The sequence below is a fragment of the Schistocerca serialis genome, chromosome 6 (genome assembly GCF_023864345.2).
Source record: "Schistocerca serialis cubense isolate TAMUIC-IGC-003099 chromosome 6, iqSchSeri2.2, whole genome shotgun sequence".
NCBI classification, from domain to species: domain Eukaryota; kingdom Metazoa; phylum Arthropoda; class Insecta; order Orthoptera; family Acrididae; genus Schistocerca; species Schistocerca serialis.
The window spans coordinates 389,582,771-389,598,675 of NC_064643.1; the positions used below are offsets into that span (position 1 = coordinate 389,582,771).

At 39.1% G+C, this 15,905-nt stretch overlaps 1 protein-coding gene across 2 annotated transcripts in view; it reads left to right on the forward strand.

Annotated features, from left to right (window-relative positions):
• The window catches only part of LOC126483752 (pleckstrin homology domain-containing family F member 2), a 145,610-nt gene that overhangs the window by 74,636 nt on the left and 55,069 nt on the right, over window positions 1-15,905 (forward strand). For both annotated transcript variants that reach the window (XM_050106896.1, XM_050106895.1), the window contains exon 7: window positions 8,172-8,352. In XM_050106896.1, the coding sequence (XP_049962853.1) occupies window positions 8,172-8,352 (181 nt within the window). The remainder of the gene's footprint in view (window positions 1-8,171; window positions 8,353-15,905) is intronic.

Here is a 15,905-nt window from a genome sequence, read left to right on the forward strand (position 1 = left end):
CAAAACCATGCCCAAAATAAATATGGAATTTTAAATGAGCGAATGAGTTTGCACAAAATTCAATACAAGAGAACAAGATCTACGAGCTTAAGGCTCTTGGATCTAAACACTAACATAAGTAACAAGAATAAACAAATACCGAAGAGGAAAATTATCAGGTGAGACAAATTGCAGAAAATTCAGTCATAAGACCACGGAAATCGTAAGCAATACAGTTTTACTCATGAAAGGAACAATAAACTAAATGAATTGAATCATAAATACACTTAATGTGGCTACATGTGTTTGAATAAATGGTTGAAATGAACAATAGCCCCTGGATTCTAATGCATTTAACATTTGTGAACTGGAAAGTAAAATTTCTCACACACAGTAATAAACGATGACTGATGAAAGGAACCATTAACTTTGGCTGGATCTGAAAACTTCAATAAAACACAACATTAACCTAGTATTGAAAAGTAACTCTTATGCACAGACGACCTTACCAATCTTGTATTCTAAGGAAGAGTGGCGAGTTCGCACTCTGAAAAATGGGGTTTGTCCTCCAATGGAAGTAACCAGCCTTTTGTATTGTGCTAACCTACACTAAAGGTTTGACCAAGGCAAACAGAAACCTCTTTGGTTACCCATTATGTGTCTCCTGAAGTTCGCTTTATTCTCATAGTTGCAGATTACTGTACTCCCGCAAATATACACAAAGAAATCTTACTTAACACACACTCATTCATGCATTAAATTATCCAGATAAGAAGAGGAAAAAACAGATAAGTGGAATGTGGGACAGTAACTTCTTAAACATGTGTGTGGGCTTCCGAGAATCAGAAGTAACTTAATGAACTTCTCACTATTTCATCTGGATAGAACAATTAGCAGATAGATATGATATGAAATATGGAAAATATGTAAAGTATGACCAATATGAACACATCCAGGTGCCCAAGTCTTTTTTATATTGACTAATCACACCAAGAATGAAGGTGGCAGAGGGATAGATAGAGATGAAGTTACTCTTATTGCAAAATCATGATGAGGCTCGCAGACCTTTCACTTAAAAATGACAAATTCTGCCACAGTATAGAACTTGCTTATTTCAGGCATGTTGCTATGGGATGGTTGGTTCGCAACCGTTCAGTACTGAGAAAACTGAATGAGTTTTTATTTCACCTGTCTTGGTTGCACTGATATAAAATGCACCTGTTGTGTTTACCAGTTTTGGGCTGACATGCCCATATACAGTGTGGTGCTAAAAGGCACAGTAAAGTATGCACTGGGCAATGAGTACCCTCATTGATCTTACGACTATCAGGGTGTATATGCCCTGGGACAACAGGGAAATCCAAGAAAAACCTGGTAACTTTTTATAATTCCGGGAATTTTTCGTTGTTTTAGTTTTCAGTTAAATTTCCGTAATTTTGTCTGATAAGAACTGATATTCTAACAAATAATTTTATTTTAGTCTGCTGCTGCAAAATCACACTGCAACAATAAAACATAAATGAGTGGAAACAAAATAATACTTAACAACAAAACATAGTGCACACCCAAGTGCCTGCTGAGAGAAAAATGTGTATAAAAGCTTTAGGATGAAAAATGTGCAATAGTTCGTAACAGCAAACTACTTTTGATGAGCGTGACATCACAACTTGTAACATTAGTTTTGTTTGATCCATTTCCGGCATGTTCACATGCATGTGCAGAGCTGAAGTTGCATATTAACAGTGCCTTCTCCCACTTCCGGCTACTTGAAATGTGGCTGTTAGCTGCATAAGCAGTAGCAGCAAGCAGCCAGATGCTAGCGTGCCCAAGCTGCCAGATTTGCGTATGCGAAGAGCAGTCGCAGTTGCGGTCAGGGTGAGGGGGGAAAGGGGATCAGTCTCCATGTGTCCCATTTCTACCTTTTGTGATTTTGCTGTTTTCGTTTAGAGCTCTTGCGTCAAATGGAAATGAAATGAATTTCTTTGGCTGGTAGCTTTCAAGTGAATTAAAATACACATTCATGTAACTACAGAAGAATAAAAAATGTTATTAGTTTCAATTTTCTGATGTTATTTTATTTCTACATTATTTGCACTCAAGCAATAATTCATCTTCCAGAACAATGAAGTTATTTTTGTTGTTTTACTAACAAAATTTGACTTCCATTAATTTTTGGGCAGAGACAGCCAATTTATTAGAAACAAAGTGTTTCATTCCACACTGGAGGCTAGATTCAACTGTTCGCTGAATTTAAAGTGCGTGTTTTTATCTTCTGATAATTGTGGCATAATGCCATAATAAAGAACCAGACATGAAATAGTACAATACTGGTACCCCAAAAAACTGGCATCCCAAACACCACACTGAAAGGTTAATTCCAGGTAGGGGTCTACTTCAACAAATATGCAATATGCACTTTAAGCTGAATAGTGCATTTTAGAATGATTTATGAAATTCTGATGGTCTTGGAGAATTCTGATGTCCTATTTGTTTTATGATATAATGCAAGATCTCTTAATGCTGTATACATACGAACATACATAAATGTTCACTTGAATATGACTAAGCAGGGAAATTTTGTCAGTAGTATTGAATAAAATGCTTTGTTTCAAATATATTCACAGCTTCAGGAAAATTTCACAAATCTGCCTTTCTGTGATACACAATGTTTTTCTATCACAAGACATGTTACAACACTTGTCTGGTGCCTTCTCCAGGATTGATGTTATTTCTTAATTTGTGTTTTTTATGTCTTAAATTTACAGAGCGCCATTCTTCAGTAAATTATAGAGTGCCAGCACACTGAGTTTTTTCATTGTAACTCCCCGTAAGGCTTTATATTTACTCCTGTAGTAGAATGTAAACTGCCAGTTATACAGTTTCTTGGCTTCACAGATAACCTTGTTAATTTTTTATACCCTTTACTGTTTGAAATGGCCATGAAAAACTTATTGTCCTTAGTTCTTGTGCATACAAACAATTATTATTTTTGTTTTATTTTTGCCAGAAATTTGTGTTTCTTCTTACTAGCTTTTAGCAGTGCTGTGTGGATGCAAATATGAATGGAAATGATGCATAACAGTGTTGCAGACTAGGGGGGGAAAAAAAAATTGCGTTGTCAACAAATAGCAAAATATATTTGGGTACTTTCAGTTATAGACCAAGGACTGCTTTCTTATTTTGCATTCCTTATCTGGCTCGGATATGGTAAAACAATTGCCCTAAGTACAATAGCTCTGTATGTCCCCTCTGAACAACATACACAGTGCTGCACAGGCACATGATGCCCCACTACAAATGAAATTCCTAACAGAAATTTGACGAAAGGCTTATGAGCAGAGCAAACACCAAGCACAGATTTTCTACATGATCATAGCTGTGCTGTGAAGTAACACATTGTATTCTGGCGCTCTCTGGCAACTGTTAGAATGAACCTGTTTCCAACAGGTTGCAGGAAAACATTGTGAATGATAGTTTGAGAAGTGTTACATGCTAAGCAAAAAAAGACAAATATTATACATGAAAGCTTAACTTTTCTTGTGGCTACATTGTATGTATATTAATTTAAACCGAAGTGTTACACGCTAAAAAAATACCAGTATTATATGTGAAAGCTTAGCTTTTCTTGTAACTGTACTGTATGTATATTAATTATTAATTTAAACCATTAATTTCTCCTATTTGTGTGTTCATGCTGCTTAACAGCACAAACACACAAATAGGAGAAGTTAATGTTGCTATTGACTGAATACATCATGTGTCCTACACAAAGAATATCTGCTGTCAATCACTGAAGAGATCACATGACACGAGACATGATGGGCGACAAAAGTGCATCACAATCTCGATTTCAGTGCTTCAGAAGCTAATGTAGTGTATTTTATGGAATTTGTATTTATGATTTTATTACTAAAGTAGACAAGTTGCTGTGCATCAGAGCTATTTCCAAAACAAGTTGTTTTTTTCTGTTTTCTTTCCTAAGCTGCCAGGGAGTTCTACACTGGTGTATAAATTTTTTACTATTCAAAGGACTGGTATATTTTACATCACAACGGGAAATTATACTGTCACTTAACAAGAAAAAAGTGTGTTTTCACCTGGGAAAAAGTGTATTTTTAACTGGGAAATCTGGAAAAAAAATCCGGGAATGTTTTTTCTTTCTTGTGCCCGTACACACTCTTACTATGCATCCGTTACTACTGACTGGTTATTTCAGTCATTAACAATGGACCCATAGTCTAAGATCAATGAGTTGCTCACTTTGCTGTGCCTTTTGGCATAATATCGTATGAATAATTAAAGTTAATAGCAAGGAGTGTGGTTTGAAAGTTGACATGTTATTCCAAAACCGGTAACCACTACACCTGAATTTTATATCAGTGCAACTGAGATGGATAAAATAAAAAAAATATCCAGTTTCCACAATATATGAAGGCAATGTAACTGTGAGACTCGTCTGCTAGTGGTATTTGCAAATAGGATATACACAAGTCTATACTTGACAAGAATCTTACTCCATGGAAATGTTGCTGGCATTCCTACAGATTTGTGAGTCCTGTTTTAATTGGATCAACACTCAATTGATACTCTTAACTTATAAAATAAAACTAACTCCATCTTCAGTTTTAGAAAAAAGCAAGGGCTACAATAAGGACTTCTTATCTCTCTAGTAATGTTTCATGTTAACATTAGTTTGATCTCTTTGTTTAGTGAAAATTGTTTGGGCCATGAGGCATAGTAAGGGGAGGGGGGATTGAAAAGGTTTATGGGGCTTGAACACTTAATTTGGAAACAAAATATAGCTTGTTCCTAGTTCTCGTGTATATTAATATGCATACTTAGCCAGCACCATCCTGAGCTGCATTTTACTTGTATCATTAAGGCAAATAAATTTAGCTTCTTAGTCACCAATAACTGTCTCCAAACTAGTTTTGGCACTTACTCACTGGTCCAAGGCTGACATTCGTAACATTTTCACAACATTTTCAGGATGAGGCGTATATGGAAAATTATGGCACGGCACTGTCCAGTCCAGTGGGTCTCATATATAATTGCTTTTGTTTCCCACCAAATCTCTTTCCTTTATGGATTTTTTACTAGTCAGATTGACAACTTTTTGCTGTGGCCTATATTCCCATTGTCCTTCATTTTGTCTACTATCCCATTGCTTATTCTGCTCATAATCTGGTTTGTAATGCACAGTCCTGTGACTATATTTGGACATTGTAAGTTGTGCTCTATCACCCTGTTGTTGAGGTGTGCATCATTCACAGGAGTACTCTGCGATCAATCTTGGAAATAGTTTCGTGTTCACCTAGACCTCCATGTATGTGTATTGTCAGTATGTGCTGCACATACACTATAGGCATTCCCTGCTCTTTGATTGGCGTCTAATAAATTGAAAGAGTGAAGTGCCCAGTAGAAACTCCTCCAGGTTAAGTTCAGGTACTGTGATTATTTAAATTAATATCTAATATTTAGCTATTCTAATCCATATGACAGTTTAATAACATATTTTGACTCACTATTTTTCATATCGTCGTTATACCTATTTTTTCTTCTTTATATAACAATACCTCATGTATATTTGGTTTTATGTGAGTGCAATTGTTTGCATATATGCGTCTTAATTTATTAGTTATACGTAGTTTTTGTATTTTGTTAATGTGGCCTTATGCCATCCATGTGCACCACCTGGTTGCCTTGTGCCACACTATACACGGTGTTCGCATCTTGATCTGTCACAGTAATATTTGTGGGTAGGAAATGGACCTTGTGCCATGTGCAGCTCAAGCTCAAACTGCATTTATTTTGTAATCTTGGCTTTGTTTTGTACTGCTGTGTGGAGTCAGCTTGTGTGCCCAAGGTAACATGTGATAGTCGTTGGAATTTTTTCGTCACGTTCTTGATGATATATGAGCAGTTTTCTTTTCTTTTAATGAGGTCTACTTTGCCTTTTATATGTTTTTATGATATTGGATTGCATATCCAGTCACAGTTGCATCCATTTTCCATTTTAGATGGCTTTATCACAGATAAGTTTCATATCCAGCTATTTTTACAGAAGCTTGTAATGCTTTTAGTTCATTTTAGCTGATAGTCATACTAGATTCTAATTTGTTAGTTTCTTGTTTTTATAGACAGTCTGATGATGCCCCAAAAGGGTAAAATGCATCATTGATATTAAATTATTTCAAAACCAAGGTTGTTTTCATTCTGAAACAATTGTAAACTCTTTGCGAGTACCACCCTCCCGCCAGGGAATGGAAACATGTTAAGTCTTCTTCCTCTTCCCCAGGATGGAAATCAGATTGAACAGGAGAAGATTTGATACGCTGGAGGATATTCGAGTAGAATTGGAGAGGGTATTTAAACACCTTAACAACTGAAAAACCTGAGTCAAACAAGGCCTCGGGAGTAGATAACATTCCATTAGAACTACTGACGGCCTTGGGAGAGCCAGTCCTGACAAAACTCTACCATCCAGTGAGCAAGATGTATGAGACAGGTGAAATACCCTCAGACTTCAAGAAGAATATAATAATTCCAATTCCAAAGAAAGCAGGTGTTGACAGATGCGAAAATTACCGAACTATCAGTTTAATAAGTCACAGCTGCAAAATACTAACGCGAATTCTTTACAGACGAATGGAAAAACTGGTAGAAGCCGACCTCGGCGAAGATCAGTTTGGATTCCGCAGAAATGTTGGAACACGTGAGGCAATACTGACCCTACGCCTTATCTTAGAAAATAGATTAAGGAAAGGCAAACCTACATTTCTAGCATTTGTAAACTTAGAGATAGCTTTTGACAATGTTGACTGGAGTACTCTCTTTCAAATTCTAAAGATGGCAGGAGTAAAATACAGGGAGCGAAAGGCTATTTACAATTTGTACAGAAACCAGATGGCAATTATAAGAGTCGAGGGGCCTGAAAGGGAAGCAGCGGTTGGGAAGGGAGTGAGACAGGGTTGTAGCCTGTCCTCGATGTTATTCAATCTGTATATTGAGCAAGCAGTAAAGGAAACAAAAGAAAAATTCGGAGTAGGTATTAAAGTCCACGGAGAAGAAATAAAAACGTTGAGGTTCGCCGATGACATTGTAATTCTGTCAGAGACAGCAAAGGACTTGGAAGAGCAGTTGAATGGAATGGACAGTGTCTTGAAAGGAGGATATAATATGAACATCAACAAAAGCAAAACGAGGATAATGGAACGTAGTCGAATTAAGTCGGGTGATGCTGAAGGAATTAGATTAGGAAATGAGACACTTAAAGTAGTAAAGGAGTTTTGCTATTTGGGGAGCAAAATAACTGATGATGGTCGAAGTAGAGAGGATATAAAATGTAGACTGGCAATGGCAAGGAAAGCGTTTCTGAAGAAGAGAAATTTGTTAACATTGAGTATAGATTTAAGTGTCAGGAAGCGGTTTCTGAAAGTACTTGTATGGAGTGTAGCCACGTATGGAAGTGAAACATGGACGATAAATAGTTTGGACAAGAAGAGAATAGAAGCTTTCGAAATGTGGTGCTACAGAAGAATGCTGAAGATTAGATGGGTAGATCACATAACTAATGAGGAGGTATTGAATGGAATTGGGGAGAAGAGGAGTTTGTGGCACAACTTGAGAAGAAGAAGGGACCGGTTGGTAGGACACGTTCTGAGGCATCAAGGGATCACAAATTTAGCATTGAAGGGCAGTGTGGAGGGTAAAAATCGTATAGGGAGACCAAGAGATGAATACACTAAGCAGATTCAGAAGGATGTAGGTTGCAGTAGGTACTGGGAGGTGAAGAAGCTTGCACAGGATAGAGTAGCATGGAGAGCTGCATCAAACCAGTCTCAGGACTGAGGACAACAACAACAACAACAACAACAACAACTACTTCCAGAATACGTTTCTAAAGTGGTATAATCTTGAGGTTGGTGAATTTGTTCCCAAGGGGAATACTCTCATATATCATTTCATTTCCTTCTTTTTTTCTCTTTTCATGTTTATAAAAATAAAAATAATAAAATCACTTGACCTTTTTTAAAATTTCTTAAGTTTTTGTTAGGTACTCTTCCATACTTTGCTGATGTATATTGCTGCTTAAATTACCTTCATTTATATTCGTGATATTGTATCACTGATTTTGTATGTTTTTATTTGTTTGTTTATTTATATATTTTGGTTTGTTTGTTTTGTTTCAGCACCATTGTCGAAAGTGCGGGGCAGTTGTGTGTGGTCCTTGTTCTAACAAAAGATTTCTTTTGCCAAACCAGTCATCAAAACCTCTTAGAGTGTGCTTGAATTGTTACGACACATTATCACGTGCAAAAACTAGACCGCCAAACAGTACAGTTTCATCACCCGACGGTTCATTCACAAAAGGTGAGTGAAAATTTGGGATGTGTGGCACATCTATTTGTACTTCTCATATGAACAGATAATGATTGTGGTTATCGTTACTTTTTTATGACCTTTGAAGTGTATGGTTTGTCCGTTGACAGTTCGTGTTTGGCTGCGTTTCGTCAAGTAGGAGGAATATAGGAGAGATTTAATAAATATATATAAATGACAATTTTCACAGCTTCTGATGGGCTCGTTGGCAACTGCGCTGTTTGGGAAAAACAAGTTACGATAAAAAAGTAAAAATAAAGACAAAGTAGAGAAACAAAATTGAGACTGATAGAAGCTGTAAATAACAATGTGTGACGGGGGCGGGGGGAAGAAAAGAAAATGGGGTCAGAACTCTTACTCTTAGCAAAACTATAAATTTAAAAGCAAAACTAAGCAAGTTAACATAGACAAAGTAAACTACACCTCTGAGAAGTTGGTGAAGAATGGCAGAAAGAGTAACAGATAAATCATTGAAAAGATTGTTGGCAAGTCTTCCCTTAAATTTAGGAGAAGCTATAGGGACAAACAGTTCAAGAGAAAAATCAAAGCAGTATGTTGAAAATGTAGCTCCCATAAAATTCGGTCATAAGGATGTCTTACCATTTCTCCTTATGAAATTTAAAAATTATATATTTTTCCTAATATAAGAGCTCTTCTGGGTTTGATGATGTTTCCGACAGAGTACTAAAGACTTGTTCCCATGTAATAAACCCTGTCTTATCTTAAATCTGTAATGCACCACTAACTCAAAGCATTTTTCCAGAGAGATGTAAATATGCTATTGTTAAATCCCTCTTTCAGAAAAGTGATAGGAAGTATTTCAGTAACTATCAACCTGTTTGAGTAAGGACATAGTTTTCCAAAATTTTGGAGAGGATGATGTATTGAAGAATAGTATCCTACTGTGAACAACATTAATATTGTCAGTAAATCACAGTTTGGATTTCGGAAGAAATGTTCTACTGAAAATGCTATGTATACGTTCATGTGTGAAATTTTACAAACGTTAAATTCAAAATAGCACTGGTTGGTATTTTCTGTGACCTATCTATGGCATTTGACTGCACGAATTCTAATACTCTCCCAGATAAACTGAGGTTTTATGGGATTGATGGTATAGGTGGCCAATGGATGGTGTCATACCAAACCAAAAGAATGCAGAAGTTGTACTTAATAATTCAACCAATGTAAGCGGGTGATACTCTCCTGACTAGGGGTAAATAACTTATCGGGTTCCACAAGGCTCATTCTTAGGTCCACTACTGTTTCTCATGTAAGTAAATGATCTTGTGTCTAATATACAAGAAGCAGAATTAGTTCTTTTTGCAGATGATTGATCCAAACGTATATACGGACATAGAAGAAATTATTTATAATATAAAGTATTATTGAGTAGTTTTCCACGAATGGTCTCTCTCTCTCTCTCTCTCTCTCTCTCTCTCTCTCTCTCTCTCTGTCTCTGTCTCTCTGTTTTTAAAAGATACAACATATTCAGTTCTGTTCATCTAGAGGTACTATGCTAATGATAAGTGTAACGCATGGTGAGGAAATAATGAATATGATGGAAACTTAACAAATTATAGGTTTCCATATTGGTGAGAATTTAAACTGCAGAAACACATTTTGGAACTCCCAAAATACATAGTTCAGTCACATTTTTGCTTAGATTCATTGCAAGCCTTGGAGAGAGACAAATCAGTAAGTTGACAAATTTTGCATATTTTCATTCAGTCATGTCATCTAGAATGGTGTTCTGAGCTAACTCACCTTTAAGAAAGTAAGTCTTCCTTACTCAACAACAACAATAAAGAACAAACCACTAATAGGGCTAAACCCCCTTTTAGTGTGATTAGTGGCTTCAGGACAGAACTAATGAAGCCTCGGACAAGCGCTGTCGTGGTCGGGGACGACGCTTGAACCCTATGCCCGTCCGCAATGGTAACGACACTGCTAGCCACATGGAAAATGATTTAAATCCAAAGATATGCTTCCTGCAACCACTCTGGAAGGAAAACAAAGACAGAGGATGAGACGGTCAGATGAAGTTAACCGGCACCTCATGTTCTGTTATTTTGAAGCAACAAACTTAGGAACCGACACAACTGGGTACAGATCACAAGTATACACAACATTTATTACCAGATACCCAGAATTAAAATTTTTAACAGAACAACGACTAGCTGATCAGATCCGTGTAATAATAAAAAAATAACAGCAGACCCCAGTCAGAATTAGAAAACATCAAACAACAAGTACAACAGATACTAGAACAAAATAATGTGCAATCAGAAGAAGAAACATCTCAGAGCAAACAAACAACAACAAACAAAGAACAACAGGCATCAGTTAAACAATCAGAGGAAAACGAAATCTTAAGACAGCCACCAGAACAAGCACAAATAGAACACGAAGTGACACACATGTTAGATATAGAAGAAAAATTTCAGCTGACATATATGGAATACAAAGACACAAATACAGACATTAGACCATTCTTGCATAGACCACCAAATAACCCACAAGCTGAAACAACAATAACAACTATCAACACAATCGTACACAACAAAATAAATGAAAATACCACTATGGAAGAGTTACAACTACTGATTTATATAGGAGCACTCACTACACTAAATATACACAGTAGGCAGAGATCAGAACCAACCAACACACAGAAGAAACCCACAAAACCAGTATGGCATCACAGGCTACAGATCAGAATAGAAAAACTGAGAAAAGACATTGGACAGCTAACACAATTTATAAGAAATGAAATATCAGACAAAAGACGAAAAAGGTTAGGTAAAATCTCACAACAAGAAGCGATAGAGCAATTAGATGAAAAGAAGCAGAAATTACAAGCATTGGCCAAACGACTTAGAAGATACATAAAAAGTGAAAATAGAAGGAAACAAAACCAAACATTCACCACAAACCAAAAGAAATTTTACCAGACAATAGATAACACACACATTAAAATAGACAATCCACCAAACATAACAGACATGGAACACTTCTGGAGCAACATATGGTCAAACCCGGCACAACATAAGACATGCACAGTGGATACAAGCAGAAACACACACATACAAGGTGATACCACTAATGCCTGAAGTGATAATTTTGCAACATGAAGTCACCTGAGCAATTAATTCTACGCACAATTGGAAAGCCCCTGGAAAAGATAAAATAGCAAATTTCTGGCTAAAGAAGTTCACTTCAACACATTCACATCTAACTAAATTATTTAACAATGATATGAATATAATAGAAGGAAACATTCCACATGGGAAAAATATATCTAAAAACAAAGATGATGAGACTTACCAAACAAAAGCGCTGGCAGGTCGATAGACACACAAACAAACACAAACATACACACAAAATTCAAGCTTTCGCAACAAATGGTTGCTTCATCAGGAAAGAGGGAAGGAGAGGGAAATACGAAAGGATGTGGGTTTTAAGGGAGAGGGTAAGGAGTCATTCCAATCCCGCGAGCGGAAGGACTTACCTTAGGGGGGAAAAAAGGACAGGTATACACTCGCGCGCGTGCGCGCACACACACATCCATCTGCACATACACAGACACAAGCAGACATTTGTAAAGGCAAAGAGTTTGGGCAGCGATGTCAGTCGAGGCGGAAGTAAAGAGGCAAAGATGTTGTTGAAAGACAGGTGAGGTATGAGCGGCGGCAACTTGAAAATGGTGGAGGTTGAGGCCTGGCGGATAACGAGAAGAGAGGATATACTGAAGGGCAAGTTCCCATCTCCGGAGTTCTGACAGGTTGGTGTTAGTGGGAAGTATCCAGATAACCCGGACGGTGTAACACTGTGCCAAGATGTGCTGGCCATGCACCAAGGCATGTGTAGCCACAGGGTGATCCTCATTACCAACAAACACTGTCTGCCTGTGTCCATTCATGTGAATGGACAGTTTGTTGCTGGTCAGTCCCACATAGAAAGCTTCACAGTGTAGGCAGGTCAGTTAGTAAATCACGTGGGTGCTTTCACACGTGGCTCTGCCTTTGATCGTGTACACCCTCCGGATTACAGGACTGGAGTAGGTGGTGGTGGGAGGGTGCATGGGACAGGTTTTACACTGGGGGCGGTTACAAGGGTAGGAGCCAGAGAGTAGGGAAGGTGGTTTGGGGATTTCATAGGGATGAACTAAGAGGTTATGAAGGTTAGGTGGACGGCGGAAAGACACTCTTGGTGGAGTGGGGAGGATTTCATGAAGGATGGATCTCATTTCAGGGCAGGATTTGAGGAAGTCGTATGCCTGCTGGAGAGCCACATTCAGAGTCTGATCCAGTCCCAGAAAGTATCCTGTCACAAGTGGGGTACTTTTGGGGTTTTTCTGTGGGAGGTTCTGGGTTTGAAGGGATGAGGAAGTGGCTCTGGTTTAGGCTGTAGGGAAGGGACCGTTTGATGTGGAATGGGTGGCAGCTGTCATAATGGAGGTACTGTTGCTTGTTGGTGGGTTTGATGTGGACGGACGTGTGAAGCTGGCCATTGGACAGATGGAGGTCAACGTCAAGGAAATTGGCATGGGATTATTTAGAGTAGGACCAGGTGAATCAGATGGAACCAAAGGAGTTGAGGTTGGAGAGGAAATTCTGGAGTTCTTCTTCACTGTGAGTCCAGATCATGAAGATGTCTTCAATAAATCTGTACCAAACTTTGGGTTTGCAGGCCTGGGTAACCAAGAAGGCTTCCTCTAAGCAACCCATGAATAGGTTGGCGTACGAGGGGGCCATCCTGGCACCCATGGCTGTTCCCTTTAATTGTTGGTATGTCTGGCCTTCAAAAGTGAAGAAGTTGTGGGTCAGGATGAAGCTGGCTAAGGTAATGAGGAAAGAGGTTTTAGGTAGGGTGGCAGGTGATCGGCGTGAAAGGAAGTGCTCCATCGCAGCTAGGCCCTGGACGTGCGGAATATTTGTGTATAAGGAAGTGGCATCAATGGTTACAGGGATGGTTTCCGGGGGTAACAGACTGGGTAAGGATTCTAGGCGTTCGAGAAAGTGGTTGGTGTCTTTGATGAAGGATGGGAGACTGCATGTAATGGGTTGAAGGTGTTGATCTACGTAGGCAGAGATACGTTCTGTGGGGGCTTGGTAACCAGCTAGAATGGTGCGGGGCGGGATGATTGGGTTTGTGAATTTTAGGAAGAAGGTAGAAGGTAGGGGTGCAGGGTGTCGGTGGGGTCAGGAGGTTGATGGAGTCAGGTGAAAGGTTTTGTAGCGGGCCTAAGGTTCTGAGGATTCCTTGAAGCTCCACCTGGACATCAGGAATGGGATTACCTTGGCAAACTTTGTATGTGGTGTTGTCTGAAAGCTGACGCAGTCCCTCAGCCACATACTCCCGACGATCAAGTACCACTGTCGTGGAACCCTTGTCCGCCGGAAGAATGACGATGGAACGGTCAGCCTTCAGATCACGGATAGCTTGGGCTTCAGCAGTGGTGATGTTGGGAGTAGGATTAAGGTTTTTTTAAGAAGGATTGAGGGCAAGGCTGGAAGTCAGAAATTCCTGGAAGGTTTGGAGGGGGTGATTTTGAGGAAGAGGAGGTGGGTCCCGCTGTGACGGAGGACGGAACTGTTCCAGGCAGGGTTCAATTTGGATAGTGTCTTGGGGAGTTGGATCATTAGGGGTAGGATTAGGATCATTTTTCTTTGTGGCAAAGTGATATTTCCAGCAGAGAGTACGAGTGTAGGACAGTAAATCTTTGACATGGGCTGTTTGGTTGAATCTGGGAGTGGGGCTGAAGGTGAGGCCTTTGGACAGGACAGAGGTTTCGGATTGGGAGATAGGTTTGGAGGAAAGGTTAACTATTGAATTAGGATGTTGTGGTTCCAGATTGTGTTGATTGGAATTTTGAGGTTTTGGAGGGAGTGGAGCTGGAAGTGGGAGATTGAGTAGATGGGAGAGACTGGGTTTGTGTGCAATGAGAGGAGGTTGAGGTTTGCTGGAAAGGTTGTGAAGGGTGAGTGAGTTGCCTTTCCGGAGGCGGGAAACCAGGAGATTGGATAGTTTTTTAAGGTGGAGGGTGGCAGGCTGTTCTAATTTGCTGTTTGCCTGTAGGAGGATTCTCTGAACAGCCGGTGTGGATGTGGGAGAGGAAAGGTTGAGGACTTTTATTAAGGATAGGAGTTGACGGGTGTGTTCATGGGCTGAGTTGATGTGTAGGTGAAGGATTAGGTGGGTGAGGGCAATGGATTGTTCAATTTGGAACTGGTATAGGGACTGGTGGAAAGAAGGGTTGTAGCCAGAGATGGGAACTTTAAGTGTGAGGCCTTTGGGGGTAATGCCAAATGTCAGACAAGCCTGAGAAAATAAAATATGGGAGTGTAATCTGGCTAGGGCAAAGGCATGTTTGCGGAGGGAATGTAAATACAACTTAATGGGGTCGTTGTGGGGGTGTTGTGAGGGTGACATGGTATTAGAAGGTGGAAAGTGTAACATAGGCTGAAATGAAAATGAAAATAAAAATATATGGGGAGAGATAAAGGTGAACTAGAAAGCAACAGGAGATCTGGTGTGAAAAAAGGCGAAAAAGTGTTGGTTAGAGCTGGGCTATATTGATCCTGTGGTGAACTCGGGTTGGTAGACAACGATGTGCATAAAGGTTAGGTGGTTGTGTTGCCACCCAAACACGTTAAAGGGTGGAGAAATTCGGGAAAATTTCGAAAAAACTACGTGTAAATGTATTAAAGGGAGTGGTTTCGTGGTGCAGATTATGAAAATGAGGCTAACAATTGTCTGACGAAGAAATAATGACGTTAAAACCTGTGGGAAGCGGCTAAAAATGATCAGTGATGTGAGAAAAACGGAAATGGAAATAAAGCAAAAGTTATTAGAACTAGCCGAAATGGTTGTTTAATAGGTGAAAGGAACTGTTTGTGAACTAGAAACGGTGGGTTTTATAGCAGCGGTAGTGTTGAAAGCGGGAAAAAATTTTTTTGGTTATGGTTAGGAAGTGGGTTACGTATTATTACGTATTATTGAGTATATATCGGTGGGATAAAATTGTATAGTAGATTTCGGTAAAAAGGAGAAGGTGAATACAAAGTGAAACCACTGGCAAAAAACAGAAAGAGAAAATAAGATGACAGAAAAGATTTCGAAATGCAACAGTGACAATAACAAACGTAATTGTTGGGTTTGAATTAATTATATGAATATAATAGAGGGAAACATTACACGTGGGAAAAATATATCTAAAAACAAAGATGATGAGACTTACCAAACAAAAGCTCCTGACCCCACTGACACCCCGCACCCCTACCTTCTACTTTCTTCCTAAAATTCACAAACGCAATTATCCCGGCCGCCCCATTGTAGCTGGTTACCAAGCCCCCACAGAACGTATCTCTGCCTACGTAGATCAACACCTTCAACCCATTACATGCAGTCTCCCATCCTTCATCAAAGACACCAACCACTTTCTCGAACGCCTAGAATCCTTGTAACCATTGATGCCACCTCCTTATACACAAATATTCCGCACGTCGAGGGCCTCGCTGCGATGGAGCACTTCCTTTCAC